We start from the raw sequence: 25,097 nt of genomic DNA, 5'->3' as shown, positions 1-25,097 counted from the left end.
TGCTGCTGCACGTGCGCACGTGCAGGGGTCGATTCCAGACCTCGAGAACGGCTGGGCCGATTGCGCTCAAATTTGGTACGCGGTTAGGGACCGGTTAGTAAGGTGCCGTGCAAAAGTCAGTTGGGACCCATTTTGCACGTGCGCACGTGCAGGGTGCCGCTTCCAGATCTCGAGAACGACTAGGCCGATTGCGCTCAAATTTGGCACATCGCTAGTGACCGGTTAGTAGGGTGCAGTGCACAAGTTAGTTGGAGGTACCCCATCGCAATTTCACACGTGCAAGGCCCACCCTCTCGCTCGCTCCGTTGGTCGCCCCAAAAGGCGTTTTACTCGTTAACCTCGTGATCCATCCAGACGGTATGTACCTACATTGCAAAATGAGCGTATTCTGCCTGCGTTTGAAACCATTTCGAGACTTGTCTGATGTGGCGTCATCCTCATTCAGTTTCTATTGCCTGAGCTCGGTTATTTGCGTTATTGACGACAGTGAGGCGTTATTCTTACCGAGTACTGCGTAGTGAACCATGGCACCGCTGACCCTTTATCTCTGAGCACTCAGCGTGCGCTCCCTGCTCCACGCTCAAATTGCGCATAGTTTTCACTTGACATCTGCCATCCATATGCTGCGCGCAGTGCTGTCGTTCCCTCTGGTTTCCGCGCTCTGCTGCCGTTCCCGCTGGTTGCCGCTGCTCGGTGCTGCCATTTCCTCTCACCGCCCACCTGCTGCCGTTTCAGTCGGACATGCTCCCGCTACCCGCCGGTGTAGGTGTGTGTGTACCCTGTCCGTGTGCATGGGAGCGCCACGTCGGTCCGTCGGGTGGTATATGGAGCCAGTCGGTATGCATTGGCACGCCACATCGATCTGGCCCCGCCCCGCCCCGTCCCGCCGCGTCGGCAAACACTCACCGATGGCTGTCGGGTGCAGGCCGGTTGGACCGTGCGCTCACTGTCGTACGGTTTGCTAATGTGCACATCAACTCGGATTATCAGAAACCGTACTCAGCGGGTCGCTTCTTCAGCTCATTCGTCCACCGTGCCACCGAGTCGTTGCGTCCACTGGCCTGTTCTCAATTACACGTTTCGTTCACGGCGTTACACGAGTCCTGTCGTCCGCTGGTACATACATACCAACTCTGTGGCCGTGGTGGCACGCCGTGGCGCCGGCCGGGCAGTGGAGTGGAACTCTTATAGACGCCAGGCGAGCGCAGCTGCTAAATTTAGCTACAACACTATGTGTCAGTGTCTCGTTGTGCATTATTATTGTCCATTGTGGCTATTATTTGCCGTGTCATTTCAGCATGTTGGTCAGCGGTGATGTCAACAGGGACGTTTGCAGTGCGGCGTCTCAGTTGGGATGCAGCAATCACTGGGCCAATAACAGGACTGGTCAGTGGCAAATAATGGCGGACATCAGTGCGCCGCCCCGCCAGCTACACTGCACAGTGCACACTCAGTGCACCGCCCCGCCAGCGACACTGCACCGCCCCGCCAGCTACACTGCACAGTGCACACTCAGTGCACCGCCCCGCCAGCGACACTGCACACTCAGTGCACCGCCCCGCCAGCTACACTGCACCGCCCCGCCAGCGACACTGCACACTCAGTGCACCGCCCCGCCAGCTACACTGCACCGCCCCGCCAGCGGCACTGCACACTCAGTGCACCGCCCCGCCAGCGACACTGCACACTCAGTGCACCGCCCCGCCAGCTACACTGCACACTCAGTGCACCGCCCCGCCAGCTACACTGCACCGCCCCGCCAGCGACACTGCACACTCAGTGCACTCAGTGCCAGCGGCACTGCACAGTGAGCCGAGTGCACCCCGTGAGAACTCGGACGGAGGATGCACCTCGAGACCCGCTCTAAAGTACGGGTACCTATCCTTGCGAGTGGCCGCGCGTTTGGACCTCTCCGCGCAGGAGCGTCAGCCCTAGCGTTGTGCCGGCCGACTCTCAGATGACGTCGCTGCCGCGCCCGGGCAGCCCGCCGTGGAGCGCGCCGTCGCGCTGCAGGTCGCCGCTCTCCGCCACTGCAGAGTACATGCTGGCGTCGTAGAAGTGGGCGCAGCCGGCGTCGGCGGCGCGCGCCAGCGGCTCGGGCACCTGTAGCAAGGGATTTAGAGAAAAGAAGAAAGAAGGAATAAAAAAAAACTGCATCTTCTTTGCGGTTCATCAAATACTGCGGTCCACTGTTGTTCGGCTGTTGTAGCAGAGAGAATAATTCGCTGCTGTAATGCTGTCGGTAGTAGAGCTGGTGATACAGGGGAACCTGAGAGTCGTTGAAGAGATCCTGAGATAGCTATAGGGAGGGATCCAGATAGTGATGAGATCCTGATCTAGATTTAGAAAGGGATCTTGATAGTGATGAGATCCACCTGATAGAGATGTGGATACAGATCCACCTTGCGTACAAATACATCTGATGGAAGATGCTTTTTAATTTAGAGGCTTGACGATTCTTTTCATCGTATAGACCATGATGCACGAGATGCTTCTTCACTGCTCGGATTTGGGATAGAGGGATCCGATCAGCTGGGTTTGCGGCACAGTTGGGCAGGTGAAGGACAGGGCATTCGAAGTCCCGATGACCACTGCCAAACATATGGGTGGTAATTACATTGATAAATTGAATGTGATCATTTGTCCAGTCACCCATTCCTATACTGGCCTTCCCATTAAGAAAATTGCCCACTTAATTCGTATTAGCGTTGCTAGTTTTAACTGCCCTCGAGAATCATTTGTTCGACTGCCGTAACCGAATTCTATCAAATTCCTATCGGCCTTATTCTAAGATTCATGCGTCGTCATTCTCACACCCTTGCTCGCATTACGTTTGCATTTCATGTATTCACCCAAATTTAATTGATAGCCCCCGAAATTCCCTCCGATAGTGTTAGGCGTCTTACAAACCAGGGTCTCCCCGGCGAGATAAATGTCTCCTTCCGAAATCCATATGCATGCTCCGCTAACCGGCGACTAAGATACTTATCGCAGGGCCGTCCAGAATAATTGCACAAATATCCACCCTGCTAATTTATGGGATTCACTACACGTCCGATAGACTTATGGTACACATATACGCGATTTACATCCGACTTATCTCTCTATCCGGGAGAGATTACCTATGCCCTCTTCCGGTCCGCGTGTAACACCTCCGTTCACGACCCAGGGACCACCGTTCATATCCTGGAACTCTCCTCAGGAACTCTCCTTAAACCCTGGGATTTACTTTCAAGGCCTTACGTGTCCTGGAGTACATCGTTACCTCCCCTGAGGCTGTCCAGTACCGATTAAGGTACCCTTACAAAATAAGTATGAGGACTTATTCGGGACACTACAGCTTGCCTTATCCGCCCTTTGGGTGACTCACCCCTGACCTTCGGCTTCTTACCTTTGGCATAGCTTACTCTCCACTGCACTGTGCCAATCTTCCCCTTCCCCCTGCCGTAGAAACCTCTCACTGCCTCGTTACCCAGTATTACCTAAGCGGGAAATCTAACAGTAGCCGGTACCACTGGCGGAAAACGTGCATATGCCCTGCGTACGTGACGGTGTGTCCCTCTTATTATTCCGGTCTGGACGTGTGTTTAGAGAAGTGCATCTGTGTCTCATACGGTCATGCTGGTAAACGTTACGCCATAGGAGACGGGCAAACAAGCCGTCTGTGCCTCACAATGCCCTGTGCCAATATTGGTGGAGTAATTATTGGCGCTAACTCGCAAGAACGCGAATAACAGAAACGCATTATTGATCCAAACCTAATCGTAATCTCAAGTCCTAATTGCTGCTGCACGCGTGAACCTAATCATCAGTTCTCATATACAATCCTAGCAGGCCTTGAACTGCTCTTGATTTAATCAGATGATCTAGAACCAATTAGTACGTACCGATCAATCGTCTGGTTGTGATCCACCGTATCATATTAAATTACTGAATGCTCAAACGGAAACGACTCCTTGAAAACTCGTTCGATAGCTTCTGACGGACTACTAGTTGCCTATACAAATTATCTTTATAGAGCGCCAGAATATTGTCATAGGGGTCCCTAGCCTTTCATAGAAAATATAATTTAAATCATCCTATTAGCAGTAAACAATGCACATCAAACGAAGTGCAGTCCTAAATATCAAATAGCATGTCATACTTACAATTATGCATTAACTGTTTACGTTCGCATTCCGTGGCAACTTTCCACAACTAACCATGTTCCTATACGCTGACCTTCATCTATTGCCCGCGCCCCAATTACGGCTAACCCACTGCCCCTACTGTGACTGCTGCTCCACTCCCGACGCTGCTCTCATGCCATCTAGCGGCGCACGGTTCCGCGTCGCGACCGACGCGTGTCTGACTGGCCGGGCAGTGGATCGTCGTCGCCGGCCCCCCCGACAGCCAAGGTCGCGCGGCTGGGCGGTGCGGCGCGTCAACACTCGCGGTGCAGTACTGGGGTATGCGGTCTCTTCGGGCTGGGTAGATTCAACGAATGTGTCAGTGAGTGTGAATCTGGTAAAATATCGCTGCAATATTTTCCTGTTCGACATTTCATCAGCTCCGTTCAACGTAAGTGGTTAAAAGTAAATTCCTGTTCCATTTAATCGTTTCCCAACAAAGATGGTCTTTCTATTATTTATTCTACAAAAGCACAACGATCGGTACCTATATTAGTCGCATATTAGTTCTAATCACAAACAATTCTACATCTACCTATTACTCGACATTTCGCAACTACAATGACGCAAAGTACAAGCACCATCTAAAGTCGCAAAGCGTCAGACCGTCGACCTCAAACCACTACTCTCAACTCTGCACCTAAGCAACAGAAGAAATTCCGCCGTAAGCTCAAGCATTCGCATCTGTCGAAAATCATAACTCATAGCCATATTCATAAATCGATTGCATGAATCAGCCGCCACCTTAAAACATTTCATCCCTTTCCAAACGTATTTACCTGTTCTATAACTGACTTCGACTTCGCAATTAATTCCTATAGCAATATTACCAATGATTTCGCAATGCAACTTTTAGTGAGTACAGCATGAATCTACACCCTTAATTTCACAAACTTCCCAACCTCAAATCTTAATCGCACCTGCCTACCGCCGATAATAAATCAACGAACCAGCTTGGCCAAACACAAAGACATATTCATTATCCAATGCTGACATGCATCATGTCATCAATCTCAACGTTCGTGACAATGAGCTGCTTATTCAAATTTTAGCATCTCGCTCCCGGCCTAATCGTGAACTCCAACTGACAATAACGTACCTATTTACTGGCGGCTCTGACATGACCTCACAATTCAGATCCTAATATGCAACTAGGGTGTCTGGACCAATAAGTTCAAAGTAATTTAAGTTTTCCAATTCCAATTGAGAGTGCATTTTATGGCAACCGAAAATGTTTGGCAGTCGTCACGGCACGGCAGGCTGGGCAGAGGGGGGGGGCAAGGATTGGGATTGAGCAGACTTTTCAGCAGCACTCACATTCTGGAGTTCCTCTGCGCTCGAACTGAAGAGACTTCTCGCGGGTGACCCCGGACTGACGGCGGCTCCCAGATGGCGGCTCCGGCTCCGGCTGCAGACTGTGACTCTCGGCTGCTCGACTGTGTCCCTTCTGGTTGGGTGGTGCACCCTTTTATAGCTTGGGGGGGGGAGGGGGTGACTGCCACGCCCTTGCGCCGTCATCTTCCTCTGCCTTCCTCTTGTGGGTGGGCCCGTAAGATGGCGCCCTCTGTCCTGTTTAGTCGCCTTGCTCCTCTGTGTCTGCAATTTTTGGCCGTCGAATCGTCTTCGTGTTGAGTGCTTTATCATCTTAGTAGTCGCTGGCATAAACCAATCCCCGAAAGGTTGGTGATTTTCGAGTTTTAATTTTGATTCTTCAATCTCATTTTATTCAAACTTTTGTTTCCTTCCGTTTCGTCTGCCGGCAACGCCCCTTGTGACGTCACTCTTGCTCCGCCCACTGACGTCATCTTGGTTGGGGGGGTCTGTAGAACAGCGCCTTCTGTCTGCGGTGGAGACGTCCTGAACTACGTCTGCTTCGAACAACAGCGCTTTCTGTCCGCGGTGGAGACGTCCTGAACTACGAATTTCGGGGGCTATATGCTAAGATCATCAGATTCCGTTGCAGTGTGACGCACTTGTTGTGCTACCATGGCTACGTGAGACCCAATGTGCTACGTGCCTTAAGCCTGGGCGTGGTCTCACAGTGTGCCGACGTTTGCTTGTAGCTTCAGCTGCTTTGTAATGACTACCAATGACTCATCCTGATGTGACTGTCTTCAGAGGTGCTTGTCTTAATTGGAGTTTAATGGCGGCCCATTCTGTGCGGACAGTGAGAAATGATTGGGGAGGGTGGACCTGGGGACGGGTGGGAGGAGGAAGGGAATAATGACAAGGGAGGGAAGCGTGCGGCAGCGCTCTGCTCAGCTGCGCGTCACCGGGCCGACCGTGCCGAAATGATACTACGTTAGATGGTCAAGATGTAGCGTGCTACATCTTCAGTCCAAACAACCCTAGTTGCGTCCTCGCAACTCCTACAAAAAAGTCACCTCCCTTACTCATCTAACTCTACACAATCATGTTAAGTTCCGCAACACCTACAAAATGACATCGTATACCTAGTACAGTACACACACGCACCTGTTGTTCCTCGTCCCCACCTCAGTTTGTCGTTCACCAGATCCAGGTCACGGGCACCAACCACTTTGGTTAGCCCGATGTCGTCGGTCGCCGTCCGGTAAGCGGCTTCTCAGGAGGGTGAAGACCTCTATAGCAGCCCAGGTGGGCGGCCTCCACAGCAGTTCGGGTGGCAGCCTTCACGGCAGCCCGGGTGGCAGCCTGCCATGGCAGCCTGGGTGGGGCTGCCTCCACGGCATCCAGGGTGGGAAGATTCCACAGCAGCCCGGACGGCGGGCTCCATGGCAGCCCGGGTGGGCAGCTTGCACGGCGGCCCGTGTGGGCAGCCTACGTGGCAGCCCAGGTGGATGACCTCCGTGGCAGTCCGGGTAGGCGACCTCCATGGCAGGCCCTGCCGCGACCTCCGTGGCCGCCCGGGTGGCAGGCTCCGCGGCAGCTCAGCTGGGCGACCTCCATGGCAGCCCAGGTAGGTGACCTTCGTGGCAGACCCGATGACAGCCTCCGTGGTAGCTCAGGTAGGCGACTTCCGCGGCAGCTCAGGTGAGTGACCCCCGAGGCAGCACGCGATGGCAATGCATCCCCGTGGCAGCACAGGTGACCTCCGTGGCAGCTCAGGTATGCGACTTCCGCGGCAGCTCAAGTGGGTGGCCTCCATGGCAGCCCGGGTAGATGACCTTCGTGGCAGACCCGGTGACCACTCCGTGGTAGATCAGGTGAGTGACTTCCGCGGCAGATCAGGTGAGTGACCCCCCGAGGCGGCACGCGAGACCAATGCTTCCTCCGTGGCAGCTCAGGTAGGCGACTCCCGCGGCCGCTCAGGTGAGTGACCTCCGAGGCAGCCCGCGAGGGCAATGCATCCTCCGTGGCAGCACAGGTGACCTCCGTGGCAGCCCAGGTAGCGACCTTTCGGCGGACCAGGTGACAGCCGTTGCAGCAGCTCAGGTGGGTGATCTCTGCAGCAGCCCATCTCAATGGATCGTTTGGCAGTTGGTCTCGCAGCATCCTGGCACCCTCTCCTCGTTCACCAACATGATAATCGCCTCGGCTGTGTTGTGAAGACGACCGTGTTTGTTTTTGATTCAGTACAACACGAGCATTCCGCCTGTTCTTCTTCCTCTTCTGCTTTTGATATTGCTGTCCTCTTATCATCAATACTCTAGAAAGTTCGAGCTCTCCTTTGCACTACAGCAGCTGACCTTGACTTGGACTTGTTGTACAGCAGAACGTAGAAGAATTGATATGCTGATGCGGGCAATTGTCAAGTTTCATTTCGGCCTGACTTTTGTATTAGTCTGATCCTTCGTTCATGAGACAGCTTCATTTCCTTATCTTATCTTCAACAACTTCTTCTATATCCTTTTCAGTATTCGTAAGACCGCTTCCTCTCATTAGTTCCTTCACGTCAACCCCTGCAGCACGTTCATTTCCACTGCTGTCAGTATTTCGAACACCTGCCCAATTCTTCAACTTTCCTGTCATCAGCCACCATCATAAGCTTCATCATCTTCACACAGCTTTCTTTAGCTCATCCTCTTTCTTCACGTCGACCCCTGCAGCACGCTCATTTCCACTGCTGCCAGTATTTCGAACACCTGCTCTTTTCTTCAACTTCTTCCTCTTCTCCATACGGTTGACTTTCAATTCATCAACTTCGGGTTCGGCGGCTTGTGCCAGTCTACCAGCTTCACAATTTGAGAATTATCAAAGCCCCACGTTATGGGCGCCATTTGTAGCAAGGGAAATTTGAAAAGAGAACGAGAGAATAGGGAAATGAAGAAAAATACTGCTGCATCGTTGCCTTTGACCGAACACCGCGGTCCACTGTCGCTCAACTGGTTGTAGAAGAAGAGAGAGAACTTGCTATTTGCGGCTGCAATGAACTCGATAGTAGAGCTTGTGATACAGGGGAGCTTGAGAGTCGTTGAAGAGATCCTGAGATAGCTATAGAGAGGGATCCAGATAGTGATGAGATCCTGATCTAGATTTAGAAAGGGATCTTGATAGTGATGAGATCCACCTGATAGAGATGTGGATACAGATCCACCTTGCGTACAAATACATCTGATGGAAGATGCTTTTTAATTTAGAGGCTTGACGATTCTTTTCATCGTATAGACCATGATGCACGAGATGCTTCTTCACTGCTCGGATTTGGGATAGAGGGATCCGATCAGCTGGGTTTGCGGCACAGTTGGGCAGGTGAAGGACAGGGCATTCGAAGTCCCGATGACCACTGCCAAACATATGGGTGGTAATTACATTGATAAATTGAATGTGATCATTTGTCCAGTCACCCATTCCTATACTGGCCTTCCCATTAAGAAAATTGCCCACTTAATTCGTATTAGCGTTGCTAGTTTTAACTGCCCTCGAGAATCATTTGTTCGACTGCCGTAACCGAATTCTATCAAATTCCTATCGGCCTTATTCTAAGATTCATGCGTCGTCATTCTCACACCCTTGCTCGCATTACGTTTGCATTTCATGTATTCACCCAAATTTAATTGATAGCCCCCGAAATTCCCTCCGATAGTGTTAGGCGTCTTACAAACCAGGGTCTCCCCGGCGAGATAAATGTCTCCTTCCGAAATCCATATGCATGCTCCGCTAACCGGCGACTAAGATACTTATCGCAGGGCCGTCCAGAATAATTGCACAAATATCCACCCTGCTAATTTATGGGATTCACTACACGTCCGATAGACTTATGGTACACATATACGCGATTTACATCCGACTTATCTCTCTATCCGGGAGAGATTACCTATGCCCTCTTCCGGTCCGCGTGTAACACCTCCGTTCACGACCCAGGGACCACCGTTCATATCCTGGAACTCTCCTCAGGAACTCTCCTTAAACCCTGGGATTTACTTTCAAGGCCTTACGTGTCCTGGAGTACATCGTTACCTCCCCTGAGGCTGTCCAGTACCGATTAAGGTACCCTTACAAAATAAGTATGAGGACTTATTCGGGACACTACAGCTTGCCTTATCCGCCCTTTGGGTGACTCACCCCTGACCTTCGGCTTCTTACCTTTGGCATAGCTTACTCTCCACTGCACTGTGCCAATCTTCCCCTTCCCCCTGCCGTAGAAACCTCTCACTGCCTCGTTACCCAGTATTACCTAAGCGGGAAATCTAACAGTAGCCGGTACCACTGGCGGAAAACGTGCATATGCCCTGCGTACGTGACGGTGTGTCCCTCTTATTATTCCGGTCTGGACGTGTGTTTAGAGAAGTGCATCTGTGTCTCATACGGTCATGCTGGTAAACGTTACGCCATAGGAGACGGGCAAACAAGCCGTCTGTGCCTCACAATGCCCTGTGCCAATATTGGTGGAGTAATTATTGGCGCTAACTCGCAAGAACGCGAATAACAGAAACGCATTATTGATCCAAACCTAATCGTAATCTCAAGTCCTAATTGCTGCTGCACGCGTGAACCTAATCATCAGTTCTCATATACAATCCTAGCAGGCCTTGAACTGCTCTTGATTTAATCAGATGATCTAGAACCAATTAGTACGTACCGATCAATCGTCTGGTTGTGATCCACCGTATCATATTAAATTACTGAATGCTCAAACGGAAACGACTCCTTGAAAACTCGTTCGATAGCTTCTGACGGACTACTAGTTGCCTATACAAATTATCTTTATAGAGCGCCAGAATATTGTCATAGGGGTCCCTAGCCTTTCATAGAAAATATAATTTAAATCATCCTATTAGCAGTAACAATGCACATCAAACGAAGTGCAGTCCTAAATATCAAATAGCATGTCATACTTACAATTATGCATTAACTGTTTACGTTCGCATTCCGTGGCAACTTTCCACAACTAACCATGTTCCTATACGCTGACCTTCATCTATTGCCCGCGCCCCAATTACGGCTAACCCACTGCCCCTACTGTGACTGCTGCTCCACTCCCGACGCTGCTCTCATGCCATCTAGCGGCGCACGGTTCCGCGTCGCGACCGACGCGTGTCTGACTGGCCGGGCAGTGGATCGTCGTCGCCGGCCCCCCCGACAGCCAAGGTCGCGCGGCTGGGCGGTGCGGCGCGTCAACACTCGCGGTGCAGTACTGGGGTATGCGGTCTCTTCGGGCTGGGTAGATTCAACGAATGTGTCAGTGAGTGTGAATCTGGTAAAATATCGCTGCAATATTTTCCTGTTCGACATTTCATCAGCTCCGTTCAACGTAAGTGGTTAAAAGTAAATTCCTGTTCCATTTAATCGTTTCCCAACAAAGATGGTCTTTCTATTATTTATTCTACAAAAGCACAACGATCGGTACCTATATTAGTCGCATATTAGTTCTAATCACAAACAATTCTACATCTACCTATTACTCGACATTTCGCAACTACAATGACGCAAAGTACAAGCACCATCTAAAGTCGCAAAGCGTCAGACCGTCGACCTCAAACCACTACTCTCAACTCTGCACCTAAGCAACAGAAGAAATTCCGCCGTAAGCTCAAGCATTCGCATCTGTCGAAAATCATAACTCATAGCCATATTCATAAATCGATTGCATGAATCAGCCGCCACCTTAAAACATTTCATCCCTTTCCAAACGTATTTACCTGTTCTATAACTGACTTCGACTTCGCAATTAATTCCTATAGCAATATTACCAATGATTTCGCAATGCAACTTTTAGTGAGTACAGCATGAATCTACACCCTTAATTTCACAAACTTCCCAACCTCAAATCTTAATCGCACCTGCCTACCGCCGATAATAAATCAACGAACCAGCTTGGCCAAACACAAAGACATATTCATTATCCAATGCTGACATGCATCATGTCATCAATCTCAACGTTCGTGACAATGAGCTGCTTATTCAAATTTTAGCATCTCGCTCCCGGCCTAATCGTGAACTCCAACTGACAATAACGTACCTATTTACTGGCGGCTCTGACATGACCTCACAATTCAGATCCTAATATGCAACTAGGGTGTCTGGACCAATAAGTTCAAAGTAATTTAAGTTTTCCAATTCCAATTGAGAGTGCATTTTATGGCAACCGAAAATGTTTGGCAGTCGTCACGGCACGGCAGGCTGGGCAGAGGGGGGGGGGCAAGGATTGGGATTGAGCAGACTTTTCAGCAGCACTCACATTCTGGAGTTCCTCTGCGCTCGAACTGAAGAGACTTCTCGCGGGTGACCCCGGACTGACGGCGGCTCCCAGATGGCGGCTCCGGCTCCGGCTGCAGACTGTGACTCTCGGCTGCTCGACTGTGTCCCTTCTGGTTGGGTGGTGCACCCTTTTATAGCTTGGGGGGGGGGGAGGGGGTGACTGCCACGCCCTTGCGCCGTCATCTTCCTCTGCCTTCCTCTTGTGGGTGGGCCCGTAAGATGGCGCCCTCTGTCCTGTTTAGTCGCCTTGCTCCTCTGTGTCTGCAATTTTTGGCCGTCGAATCGTCTTCGTGTTGAGTGCTTTATCATCTTAGTAGTCGCTGGCATAAACCAATCCCCGAAAGGTTGGTGATTTTCGAGTTTTAATTTTGATTCTTCAATCTCATTTTATTCAAACTTTTGTTTCCTTCCGTTTCGTCTGCCGGCAACGCCCCTTGTGACGTCACTCTTGCTCCGCCCACTGACGTCATCTTGGTTGGGGGGGTCTGTAGAACAGCGCCTTCTGTCTGCGGTGGAGACGTCCTGAACTACGTCTGCTTCGAACAACAGCGCTTTCTGTCCGCGGTGGAGACGTCCTGAACTACGAATTTCGGGGGCTATATGCTAAGATCATCAGATTCCGTTGCAGTGTGACGCACTTGTTGTGCTACCATGGCTACGTGAGACCCAATGTGCTACGTGCCTTAAGCCTGGGCGTGGTCTCACAGTGTGCCGACGTTTGCTTGTAGCTTCAGCTGCTTTGTAATGACTACCAATGACTCATCCTGATGTGACTGTCTTCAGAGGTGCTTGTCTTAATTGGAGTTTAATGGCGGCCCATTCTGTGCGGACAGTGAGAAATGATTGGGGAGGGTGGACCTGGGGACGGGTGGGAGGAGGAAGGGAATAATGACAAGGGAGGGAAGCGTGCGGCAGCGCTCTGCTCAGCTGCGCGTCACCGGGCCGACCGTGCCGAAATGATACTACGTTAGATGGTCAAGATGTAGCGTGCTACACACCTCTGCGCGCCAGGCGTCGGAGCGTGGCGGCCGCAGCGCCGCCCGGCCCAGCACGGCGGCCAGCTGGGCCGGGCTCACCGGCAGACCGAGGAACTCGTACACCAGCCGCGCCACCTCCTGGGGACGCTAGAAACGGGCGCCGGTCAGCGGTCAGCGTCAGCGGTCATACACCGGTCAGCGGTCAGCGGTCATAAATACACCGGTCAGCGGTCAGCGGTCATGCACCGGTCAGCGGTCAGCAGTCAGTGGTCATACACCGGTCAGCGGTCAGCGGAGTGTGACCGCGAGGAAGGCAGAACGCTTCTACCTGAATCGATTGAGCTATGTAAGCATGAGTGAGTTTGTGCGGCGCTGGTACGGACCTCCAACAGATGCTCGAAGAGGACGACCTTCCTGAGGCCCGGCTGGAGCGCCTCCTCGCGATCGCTCGCCTCCACGTCGTGCAGCATTCGGGAGCAGAGCTGGCGCGCCGCGTGCTGCCACTGGTCGGCGGTGGTGAGCGGCAGGCCGCGGCCGCGCCGCCGCCGGCTGGCCAGCACGGCGCGCGGGTCGCGCTGCACCAGCAGCAGGCGCAGTTGCGGCCGCCAGCGGGACAGCAGCGGCGCCAGGTCGGCCACCATCGGCCGGATCACGTGCGCCGACACGGTGCCGGCGGCGCGGCACACGCGCCCCAGACACGCCGACACCGAGACGTTGTTCGGCACGCAGGTGCGCAGGAAGACGGTGCGCAGCGCGTGCTGTCGGAGCAGGTGTTCGGCGCTGAAGAGGCGGTCGTGCCGCGTCACGTTGCAGTGCAGCGTGTCATCGAGCAGCCGCAGGCCGTCGGAGAGGGCGCCGGCCGGCAGCGGCGCCGTGCCGCTGTGCGCGCCCTCCTCGTCTAGCGCCGACAGCGGCTGGTGGTGGTGCGACACGCCCGGCAGTAGGTTCAGCAGGTGCGACACGGCCGAGCCGCCGGCGCCCTCGTACGACACGACCAGCACGGCGGCGGCGGCCGGCCGCGCTGTGGAGGTCGCCGCCGGCGGCGTCCGGCTGCTGGCCGCCGGCGCGGAGGGCACGCCCGACGGCCGCCGCGCCGCCAGCCCCCGGCGGCTCTGCTCTGTGGGCAGAGAGGGGTGAGGTCAGTCGAGACAGACCGCCGAAACAAATAAAGACTAACTATCGATTATGATTTCTGATATCTGCGTCGGGCATCATAGCACAAGCTTTTTGAAGCACATCAGCAGCTTTCAGTCACAAATCTGTGTGTTGGGTGTAAAATGGCTTCTCAGCCGTCTCACCCTAAATATGCTCAATGGGGCATTGAGCAGACGGGCAATTATGTGCGGTTCTGCCCCCCGGGAGTGGGGGTGGGAGCGAAATAAGGAATGTATGACAGTGGAATGACTACAATTTCCAATCTAACCGTTACGTTTTGAGGCAAGTGAGTGGGGTGATAGCTAGCTTACCTTTTTTGTTGAACATCAGCACGGCGATATTTGTCGCTATAACGACGGCCAGGAGAACGAGAAACAGCAGTTTGTGCCGACTCGTGCATCGGAAAAACGTGACCGAGCACCGCTGCATGTCCGACGCGTTGGCTCCGGGCGCCGTTGGCACCCGGTCGGTCTCTGTGGGGCGCCTACAGTCCACCGGTCTCTGTGGGGCGCCCGTGCCGACCGGTCTCTGTGGGGCGCCTACAGTCCACCGGTCTCTGTGGGGCGCCTGCAGTCCACCGGTCTCTGTGGGGCGCCTGCAGTCCACCGGTCTCTGTGGGGCGCCCGTGCCGACCGGTCTCTGTGGGGCGCCTACAGTCCACCGGTCTCTGTGGGGCGCCTACAGTCCACCGGTCTCTGTGGGGCGCCTGCAGTCCACCGGTCTCTGTGGGGCGCCCGTGCCGACCGGTCTCTGTGGGGCGCCCGTGCCGACCGGTCTCTGTGAGGCGCCCGTGCCGACCGGTCTCTGTGGGGCGCCCGTGCCGACCGGTCTCTGTGGGGCGCCTACAGTCCACCGGGCGTCTGAGGACCGGCGCGGTGACCGTCGGGCCGCGCCGATCTTTCGGAGGGAGCCACTGTCGGCGGGGGAGTCGCCGCTGCCTGGGAGGGGAGCGCCGATCTCCCGGAGAGCCGGCACTGTCTCAGCGGGAGTCGCCAATCTCTTGAAGAAGGCCGCTGTCGGCGGGGAAGTCGCCGCTGCTACTGTAAGGAGGACGTCTGCTGTCGGCTCGAAGCCAGGAGTGTCGGCCGCTTCGCTGGGAGCCTCTGCTGTCCCGGAGTACCGCCGGCCGTGCTCGGACGGACGCCGGTGCTCGGACGGCGGCGGTGGACTGGCACCCGGCCGGACGCCGGCACTGGCAGCCCCCGCCGCTCCCTCGCGCTGACTGTCGTCGGCGCCGACTGCCCGGCCTGTCGGACCGCCGCCGGCGCCGGCACCAATTATTCACCGCCATCGAGCGGGGGAGGCGCGCCTAACTATGCGCAGTTCTCACGGGAGCGTGCACGTGTGTTTTGGTTGGATGAAAGTATCTGGTTTGATAATGCAAACCAGTATTTGGTGTTAGCGTTGATAATATCCACTCCGATTGCATTCGCTTATCGAGGTACAGAACTGGGTCAGAACTTTTTGCGCACCCTTTATGTGTTTGAATTAGAAAAAAGGCATTTAAAAGCATTAGACCGAAAGCAATAAACAAAACGGTAGGGGATAACCCTCCACTCCGTGGACTGGGAGAAGTCCCTCCGTCCCCTCCCCTGTGGCGCCGCCCCGCCTACCGGTCTCTGACCAGTCCGAATTTCGTAAGCTGATGAAGTACCTGAGGTCTTATTTGTGTACGGTCGAACTGACCAGCATCAGCATTCTTTCAAAGAAGCTTGATTTCTGTTATCCTAGCTCCATTGTGAATGACCGTTGCAAATAGCGACTTTTTAAAACATTCATGAGTGATTTTTTTTAAGGGGACGTCCCCCCCAGATCCCTCGACTGGGGGGACGCGTCATCTCTGTCCTTCCCAACCCCACCCGCTTTCGACGCCCGTGCCATGGGCTCTTGAGCTGGTATATCATGTAAAACCTAGTCTTCCGAGCCCAAAAACAACGTGAACGATCTACGGTACAGCATCGTTTCGACATGGGCGATCGAGCAAAAGAAGTGAGGAGACGGTGCGGCGGACGCGCGATGGTGCCCTTACGTCTCGGGCGCGTAAATAGAGGAAATTTGTTTGTCGTGGATCGAAATGGCTGACATTGTTCAACATTAGATTCACGCTCGTGTTTTACCACGGCCTCGGCCCGTATGTGCTTGTACAGGGCTGCAAGGAGCGGGTGGACCCGTTCAACGCCACGGTGCCGGCCTGGAGCGCGTTCCGCAGCTCCGACTACGGCTACACGCGCCTCACCTTCCACAACGGCTCGCACGTCCACCTGCAGCAGGTCTCCGACGACAAGGTACGTCACGTCCACCTGCAGCAGGTCCGACGACAAGGTACGTCACGTCCACCTGCAGCAGGTCCGACGACAAGGTACGTCCACCTGCTCTGATGACAAGGTACGTCACGTCCACCTGCAGCAGGTCTCCGACGACAAGGTACGTCCACCTGCTCTGATGACAAGGAACGTCACAGCTACCTGCACCAGGTATCTCGCGGCAAGGTGCATTCGTCGCAACTAACTACCTGCAACAGGTCACTTGGCGACATGGTTTGTACAGAGTATTGTTTCAATTTGTATCCGTTATGCCGAGTGTTAAATTGCGCTGGCTGCTCACTGTTCAGCGACTACCTTCCGACCATGGTATGTAGAAGCATGTTTTTCTTTTGCTTTCTGATTACTACGTACACATTTAAGCCAAGGACATCAAATGTCGTTTAAGCCAACGACATCAAATGTCAAATGTACCATCCAATGTGGATTGATTCGATTGATTGAATCACGGAGAGCAGCTGCTAGCGCAGTATTTGCATCATCGAGCCAGCCCACGTGGCCCTTGTCTTGTCACAGAGGCCCTGCGCTCCGGAGCAGTGCCGGTGGAACACCTTCAATGAACGGGGGGGGGGGGGCACTGCCGACTTTGGGTCCCATTCTTTCCATGCATCGCCCATAGGGCTAATGTTAAAATGCAAAACTCAAAGGGGGCCCGCTGCCCTCCCCGTTCCGGCGCCCATGCCGGAGCCCGCCGACTGGCGCGTCTGTGACTGACGACCGGCTGGCCGACTGGCGTGTTCGCAGGACGGCGCCATCATCGACGACTTCTGGATCCGCAAGGACACCCACAAGGCCTACGGCGACCTGAGACAGACGCGTGCCGGCTACCTGTAGTCGCCCACCTGGCGGCCGGCGGCGCGTCCCTGTCACCCGAACCAACGCCTCGGCCTCTCGGAATCAGCAGAGTACATACATTGGCGTCACAAGCACAGCGCGTGGGCCTTCCCTTAGCAAGCGTGAGCTAAAAACAAATGTATAGGGGTCTGCCTTGTCTACGTAGAATACGAGCTTAATCCGTACCTACTTGATAGAAATATCAACCGTTGTGATTCATAACTGTACTCGGGGAGCCTGTAGCTGTTACTGCTAAGGGGGATATTTTAAAAAATTGCAACATGTACGAGCTGATGCCAGTATGTTATGGGCTCATTAATGTAGCAGGAGTTGATTATTTCATTGATGTGCAGTGCACGTTGTACCATACAGACATTTCTCACGATGTTTTAGAACCAAGATCGAGGGCGGTAACAAAGACCGAGAGTATTCCCTTTTCTGATCGAGGGATGGACTTTCATCGCTTCGCAGGTTTTCAATAGCTTTACAGGCTTAATATTATACTCGTGTTCCGCTCTTGGTGAATGGTCGAACGGTGGTGAAATCAGTTGATTTAAGGTCAATCGAATCATCGGGTAATATATCGGAGCCAAAGTACATTTCTTCAGTACCACTCATTATTTATATCCTTTTCAGAAAACAGTTATATACAATACAAGTTTAAAATTAAGATGAGTTATTGGATTTAGTTTTCATTTAACAAAATACCTTTCAATAACAAATTGCAATATAAAATACGCCTTTTGCATTTTAAGTTACTTCATTGTTTTAGCCGTTTTCACAGCGGCACATTTGATCACAATTGGTGTGATTTGGCTAAATTAGGTTCTTAGTTGATTCTTAGTAATTATTGGCTTAAGCTGCACTACCTATAGTCTGACAAAACTAAGAAAGAATGGATTTAAAGCCTAACAGTTTTTAGTGCACGTGCCTCTATAGATCACTTCCAGTATGCCCGAGATAATCTCTGTAAATTTAAGCACAGGTAGGCTATCTCCAACGTCCGATCCACGTGTTAGGTGCCTTCGAGGTGCCTTAGCTCCGTTCTTTCTTAGGTTTGTCAGCCTATAGCTGCTAATATGCTAATTTGCCACATCTTCATACATAAGGTATTCTCGAGGAAAAACATTGAAATAAATTCTTGATATAAAGATATTTGCTGTAAAAGAATTTTGGTTAGATTTGATCAAGCTTGGTGCCTTCGCCAGATAGCACATCGTGAAAACGGCTAATGACACACCATAAACCATGTGCAGGTATGAAACATGAAGTAATGATGGTAAACATTAGTTTAATAGACAAAATGGGCTCGGCAGATATCTGCCAGGGTGATTCTGCCAGTGTTCAGGGTGGCGCCAGACCCCGAGAGCGGCTGCCTCGAGTGCCATCCTGGCCACTGTGTCGATGTTATTACAATGTTAGCAGTCCGACACTTTGGCACGACTCCACTTTTATTGACTTGCTGGGTGCCTATAAATTACTTCGCTGAATCGACTTTTATGATATGCCTCGACATAATAAGCAGCTACAATGTTATCAGCTATTTGATAGTCTTAAAATACAATTTGTTGTTGAAGTTTTGTTTATTTTCCCGCCTTTGTACATAATGATCGTTCTTATTATCTGGTAAACGTAACTCGTAAGGAAGGTCTAAGAAGGTCGCAGAAGGACCGCGCCCGCATCACTTTGCACCGGTTTTGATCAGTATAAATGCACTGTTCGGAGAATCTACCTATGTACAGCCCACCGCTAAAGTAATGTAGGGTTTTACCAATCTCAACGGTTGGCTTTGACTGGCGATTGTTTAATGCGAAGTGATCGAAAAGAAGATGTCAATAGCTAAAGTTGCAGCTGCAAGGGTGACGATACATATAAGCTACATTCAAAGTTTCATTGTAGTCTGGCTAATCGTTCCTAAGCTTCAGAAGCAGAACATACCCATGACTGAAACCCCACATTACTTCTGCTGTGGACTGTACTTCATCGTCGACCTACTCCCAAAAGCATTTACCCAGTCAGCAATTTGGTTTGGTCAAGTCCGTTTTGCCCGGGCAACTCCGTCATGCCAGATTTGGGCCGGTATAAACGGAACGCCGTCAGAGCCGGGGTTTGGGTCGATATCGCTCTATTCCGGTTAGCCAGCCTTTGCCGTAGCGCTCGCGAGTTGATATGGTTTCGGACCGCCAAGTCTAGCTTAAGTCCGGCGCCCTGCCACGGCTCAAGTCCGGCTCCCCACGGCCAGGTCCGGCTGCTTCGCTGCTGCTCTGGCTTACTGTGGCTGAAGTACGGCTGAGGTATGGCACGGCTGATACGGCTGTGGTGCGGGCGAGCTCTGGGGTCGTGTGTCAGCTCCAGTTCAGCCCCAGACCTTGCCCGTACTTCGGCCGGAGCAAATGCCGGAGCTAGCCAAAATAAAGCCAGCTACGGCCCAGACCAAATTTGCAGGCTGGGTAATCATCATAGCTTTTGCATTTCACTTCCATATACATCACATCCGAGAAATTGAAAGGAAATAATTTCTATGATTTTTAGGAAAATTTCTAAGAAAACTACAAATTATGTAGTCATGAATTTGATAGGGATAAATATAATCAAAATGTCTCCTGGACCGTCATTGACCTGACCTTACTTCAAGATAAGCTGGACACCAAAGGTTCGGCTAAGTAAAAGGTCAGGGTCAAGTTTCAACTCTCTTTCATTGAGACGTTTCCCCAGCAACCACGACTCACGAATAAACGGGATGGCCCCGATCGGGGCTCGGCACGGGGAGGGGTCAAACAGGGCCTATTCTACACTAATCAGTGTATTTTACGTCATGGCACATCTGTAGGCAGCATTTTCGACCACCCATGTCCGTTTGACGAAATATTCCTATCAACAGCAGGGATTCGAATGAACAAGGACACTGAGGCAAAGCGACCAGCACCGATCTCTATTCCACGCCCGCCAGAAGCTGCAGCTCCACCTACAGCTTCAGGAAGCCGCGCTCCGTCCTAGTGAGCTGGTGGTAGGGCACGTGGGCCGTCTTCTTCAGCCAGGTCGAGTCGATGATGGCCCCTCCCTGAGGACACACGGCAGCCAATGACAGCGCGAGATGTCACATAGCGCTCCTAAAATGAAGCGCGATGCGGTACCAAAGTGGGACCTCATCTGTGCACAGACTCAAATGTACGCTGACGTATGGAAAATCATTCATTTTCTGTTGGCATACCAAAGTGAAGAGGATTAATTAATGCATTCGTTTGCAAGATATTTTTCTTCTTCCGTTGAGTGCGAGGTGGGAGCTGCTTTGGTGTGTTCTCTCACCTGGTCCTCGGAGACCTGCTGAGGCGGGAGCCTTCACCTGTTCCTCGGAGACCTGCTGAGGCGGGAGCCCTCACCTGGTCCTCGGAGACCTGCTGAGGCGGGAGCCCTCACCTGGTGCTCGGAGACCTGCTGAGGCGGGAGCCCTCACCTGGTGCTCGGAGACCTGCTGAGGCGGGAGCCTTCATCTGGTCCTCGGAGACCTGCTGAGGCGGGAGCCCTCACCTGGTCCTCGGAGACCTGCTGAGGCGGGAGCCCTCACCTGGTCCTCGGAGACCTGCTGAGGCGGGAGCCTTCATCTGGTCCTCGGAGACCTGCTGATGCGGGAGCCCTCACCTGGTCCTCGGAGACCTGCTGAGGAGGGAGCCCTCACCTGGTCCTCGAAAGCCTGCTGAGGCGGGAGCCTTCACCTGGTCCTCGGAGACCTGCTGATGCGGGAGCCCTCACCTGGTCCTCGGAGACCTGCTGAGGCGGGAGCCTTCATCTGGTCCTCGGAGACCTGCTGAGGCGGGAGCCCTCACCTGGTCCTCGGAGACCTGCTCGATGTTGAGGTGGGAGCTGTTGTGGAAGGTGAGCCGGGTGAAGCCGTATTCGATGGACCGGTAGGCAGAGTACTCCCTAGGCGTCTCCGTTGGGTACGAGCCGTGCTTCGCAGCGCCCTGAATCACCAACAACAGAGTCAGAGCTCGCTCAGGGGTAGCAGGCTCAGCTCTCACGTCCTGATAGCGTTGCACCTGTTCGGTGATGGCAGTAAGACCACAACACTGGCTGGGACAGAAAAGTAGTTTAACCCTCGCATGTGTGCGGCGTTTGCCAGCTTCTAATGTGTAGGGGGTGGGGTCGGTTGGACCCCCCCCCTTGCTGTTTGGCCCCTGATCGAGCTAGAGCTTCGCGGAATAAACGAGCGTGCTGCCCGTCACGAGAAGAAGCCGATGATACCCAATTTTAAGGTCCTAGGTCATTGGTTGACCTTCCATGTCAAGTCAATGACCCAAAAGTCGGGAAAATGGGACCTGTTAGGAAGTCGTAGTGTGACTGCTATGGGTTTTTTTCGGGGTGCTGATCACGAATATCGTGTTAGTTTTGATCACAGATGATGTCTTTAAGCATTTAGACCAGGTCGGGTCAGGTCAGGTCAACCAGTAGGGGTCGTGGCGGGTATTCGTAGTACCTGTCAACCGCCTCTGATAGCTTCGTAACATGTTAGGAAGGCACCAAAACTACTTCGTAAATGTTCAAATGGTTTCTAAATTCGAATTCAGCTCCAAAAACTAGCCTAGAAACATGTAAAACTCGGAAAAGTGAACCGAGGTCACCAAAGGTCAATGACCTGACCTGACCTTAAGGTGACCTTGACATCCACCCTAATGCATGGGAGCAGCATGGAATCACATGTTTGAACGTTTGAAACCACGAAAAGCTTGCAAACGCGCGGCTAATGCGAGCCGACATACGCCGAATCGCGATTCCGGCCAAACATGGCCTCGAGAAGTGGGTCACAGATCAAAGGTCACTTGGGTCAGGGTCAGGAAATTTTCAGAGCAGGTGTAAAATTGATCAACTCGAGGGTACTGAAAGTTTCGTCGCGATCGGCCACTTTTTGCGCGAGTTATTCGCGAAAAATCATGGAGGGGTCCATCCGCCCCCCCCCCCCTACACAGTACACATGCGAGGGTTAAGATGCTGAGGGGGCATGCTCCCTAACAAGTTTTTTTTTTCATTAAAAAGGTCCTGGGATTTAACTTCACCGTGCTTTGCCGTGCAGATTGGAACAAATTTCCCGTGAACCAGGGACCCCGTCTCTGACGCCGTGTCGGTGCGACAACTATAGTGTACACTATGTATATTGTATAGGCCGGCGGACGCACCGCCGAGCCGCTGATGAGGTGCACCGGCGCGCCCGGGTTCGTGTAGGGCTCCTCGGCGGTGCCGTTCATCACCACGCTGCCGTACACGGGCCAGAGCCGCTCGTAGGCGTGCACGTGTCCCCAGAGGGCCAGGTCCACCCCGTACTCCATCAGCAGAGGCTCCACGCCGGGACTGCAACGGAGACACGCCGCTGAGAGCGGAGCTAGCACAAATTTAAAAAGCACCTGTTGGTTCGAACAGTCATGGCTCAGCGTAATTCCTACCGAGGAATATAGTTCATGATCATTTAGAGAGACAGGGCGCACCAGTCACTAGGCTATATCGCCCGAGGAATATAATTATCAGTATTCGTCTACGATATTATATATTCGCTGAGGTATGTCTAATTCACTGTTTCTTTGTTTCAGTATTTATCTACGAATTACGATAAGCTGTACCCGGACAGTGTCGCGCCCTGGTCCGTCATTGAGCCCATGCGTGGCCTGCGCTGGGTCGCTTACATGCCCTGCTCGGGGATACCGACTCGCAGCAGGTCGGCGCTGCTCAGGCAGTCGTTTCCGTCGTCAAAGTTGGAGCAGTACATGGGCCGGTGGCCGAACAACACCAGCCAGGGACGCAGCGCGCGGCTCTCCGGGCTGTTGGCCTCCTGTCGGTACCACACGGGGTGGGGTCAATACAGTACACGGGCCAACACCAGGGACGCAGCGCGCGGCTCTCCGGCCTGTTGGCCTCCTGTCGGTACCAGACGGGGTGGGGTCAATACAGTACACGGTCCAACACCAGGGACGAAGCGCGCGGCTCTCCGGCCTGTTGGCCTCCTGTCGGTACCACACGGGGCGGGGTCAATACAGTACACGGTCCAACACCAGGGACGAAGCGCGCGGCTCTCCGGCCTGTTGGCCTCCTGTCGGTACCACACGGGGCGGGGTCAATACAGTACACGGTCCAACACCAGGGACGAAGCGCGCTGCTCTCCGGCCTGTTGGCCTCCTGTCGGTACCACACGGGGTGGGGTCAATACAGTACACGGGCCAACACCAGGGACGCAGCGCGCGGCTCTCCGGGCTGTTGGCCTCCTGTCGGTACCACACGGGGTGGGGTCAGTACAGTACACGGGCCAACACCAGGGACGCAGCGCGCGGCTCTCCGGCCTGTTGGCCTCCTGTCGGTACCACACGGGGCGGGGTCAATACAGTACACGGTCCAACACCAGGGACGAAGCGCGCGGCTCTCCGGCCTGTTGACCTCCTGTCGGTACCACACGGGGTGGGGTCAATACAGTACACGGTCCAACACCAGGGACGGAGCGCGCGGCTCTCCGGGGCTATTGGCCTCAAACGTGAACATCGTGAGCTGCAGAGGCGGATCCAGCTCAGAGTTTTTTTTTTTTTGGGGGGGGGGGGCAAACCATAACAATTTATCGATTCTTTCCATGCATCGTCCATAGGCGTAATGTTAAAATTATGCCGTTGGGGGGGGGGGGCAAATGCCCCTAGCGAAAAAGTCCTATAGGACTGGTGAACTGTCCTATAGGACCAATAGGATTCCTATAGGAATTTGTCCTATAGGACACTCTTCTACAGGACTCCTATAGGATTTCTATAGGATATTGTCCTATAGGACAATTTCCTGTAGGACTCAATAGGACACCTGTAGGACACTTTCCTATAGGACACTGTCCTATAAGAGTGCTATGGGAATCCTATATGGCAGTTCCCTATAGGAGTACTGTAGGACTCTTATATGACAGTTACCTTTAGGATACTGTCCTATAGATAGGAGTGTTATAAGACTCATATATGATACTATTACTTTCCTATAAACACCCATCTGACAATGTCCCAAAGGATTCTAAAGGTAATCCTATAGGATATGCCTGTTGGACACTTTCCTATAGGAGTCCTACAGGACACTGACTATCATATATGATTCCTATAGGACTCCTTTCGCAAGCGTAACTTGTAGCATAGGGGTGGGTCTTCGCGCCAGATATACATGTGTGTGAAGCATGGGATCTTTGGAAATAAAAACGACGGATGATCACTGAAATTTTTGTTTGTGTGCGTATGTTGTACTTTGCATGTGCGTGCCCGCTATATACACTATTTTGTATTCTGTATTTGGTACAACCGTCAACAGAACATGACCAATTAATGACGCGGAGTCATACGTAAATAGGTATACCATCAGGTCAACTCATGCATACTCGTACATGCTAAATGTAGCTACGGCAGCTTAAAGGGACCCTCCCACCTTCAAAAAAGTTTATGAATTGGCATGAAAGTGATGTCGCTCGGTTCAGAAAGAGCAAAAACGAATATCTACCAAATTTCATCGAAAAATATTCACCGGTTTTCAAGATATTAGACTTTTACTTTTGTTTACTTTTTGGGATCTCCGCTGTTCCTAGCGACTTTATTTAAAAGTGCGGCATTTGTTGCGCGCAACGAAGCATATACCACCGCGTGCTACAAAACGTTTTAGTCAAACATTTAAAAATCGTTAGATATCTGCGCTGACGTCACACATTCAGAGGGGTATTCCTATGCATTAGCCCCTCTGAATCAAAATGCTGCAATTTTGAAATTCAATATTTCCGTTTTAAGGCATTTCTCGATGTTGTGAGTGCCGAAACCGGTAATTGTGAGCCAGGGACCCCATTTTGGCTATCTCAACTCAAATCTAATGTTAAGGTGGGAGGGTCCCTTTAAAAAATTAGGAGGTTACATAGGTAGGTACCCAGGACATGGTTTTATGCCCACTCCACGACTCCATCACTGCGTACACCAAATGCCATTTGAGTCGAGAACACCTAGATCTCGCATCTCGGAGACGCACTCTAATACTAA

At 52.6% G+C, this 25,097-nt stretch overlaps 2 protein-coding genes across 3 annotated transcripts in view; one reads left to right on the top strand and one right to left on the bottom strand.

Annotated features, from left to right (window-relative positions):
• LOC122380655 (acid phosphatase type 7-like) overlaps window positions 1–18,566 on the top strand; it is an 83,883-nt gene extending 65,317 nt beyond the window's left edge. For both annotated transcript variants that reach the window (XM_043364004.1, XM_043364005.1), the window contains 2 exons: window positions 16,069–16,206; window positions 16,987–18,566. In XM_043364004.1, coding sequence (XP_043219939.1) covers window positions 16,069–16,206; window positions 16,987–17,076 — 228 coding nt within the window. In that variant the 3' untranslated portion in view covers window positions 17,077–18,566. The remainder of the gene's footprint in view (window positions 1–16,068; window positions 16,207–16,986) is intronic.
• A 1,300-nt stretch (window positions 18,567–19,866) lies between these two features.
• Window positions 19,867–25,097, bottom strand: part of LOC122380654 (acid phosphatase type 7-like) — a 32,750-nt gene continuing 27,519 nt past the window's right edge. The window contains exons 7-10 of the mRNA XM_043364003.1: window positions 22,749–22,894; window positions 22,248–22,419; window positions 20,901–21,038; window positions 19,867–20,137 (exon numbers count right to left, since the gene is read on the bottom strand). Of these exons, the coding sequence (XP_043219938.1) occupies window positions 20,042–20,137; window positions 20,901–21,038; window positions 22,248–22,419; window positions 22,749–22,894 (552 nt within the window). The 3' untranslated portion in view covers window positions 19,867–20,041. The remainder of the gene's footprint in view (window positions 20,138–20,900; window positions 21,039–22,247; window positions 22,420–22,748; window positions 22,895–25,097) is intronic.

This window comes from Amphibalanus amphitrite, unplaced genomic scaffold (assembly GCF_019059575.1).
Source record: "Amphibalanus amphitrite isolate SeventyFive unplaced genomic scaffold, NRLGWU_Aamphi_draft 000103F_arrow, whole genome shotgun sequence".
NCBI classification, from domain to species: domain Eukaryota; kingdom Metazoa; phylum Arthropoda; class Thecostraca; order Balanomorpha; family Balanidae; genus Amphibalanus; species Amphibalanus amphitrite.
Note: the sequence above shows the minus strand (reverse complement) of the source record. Positions and strands in the feature narration are given on the sequence as shown.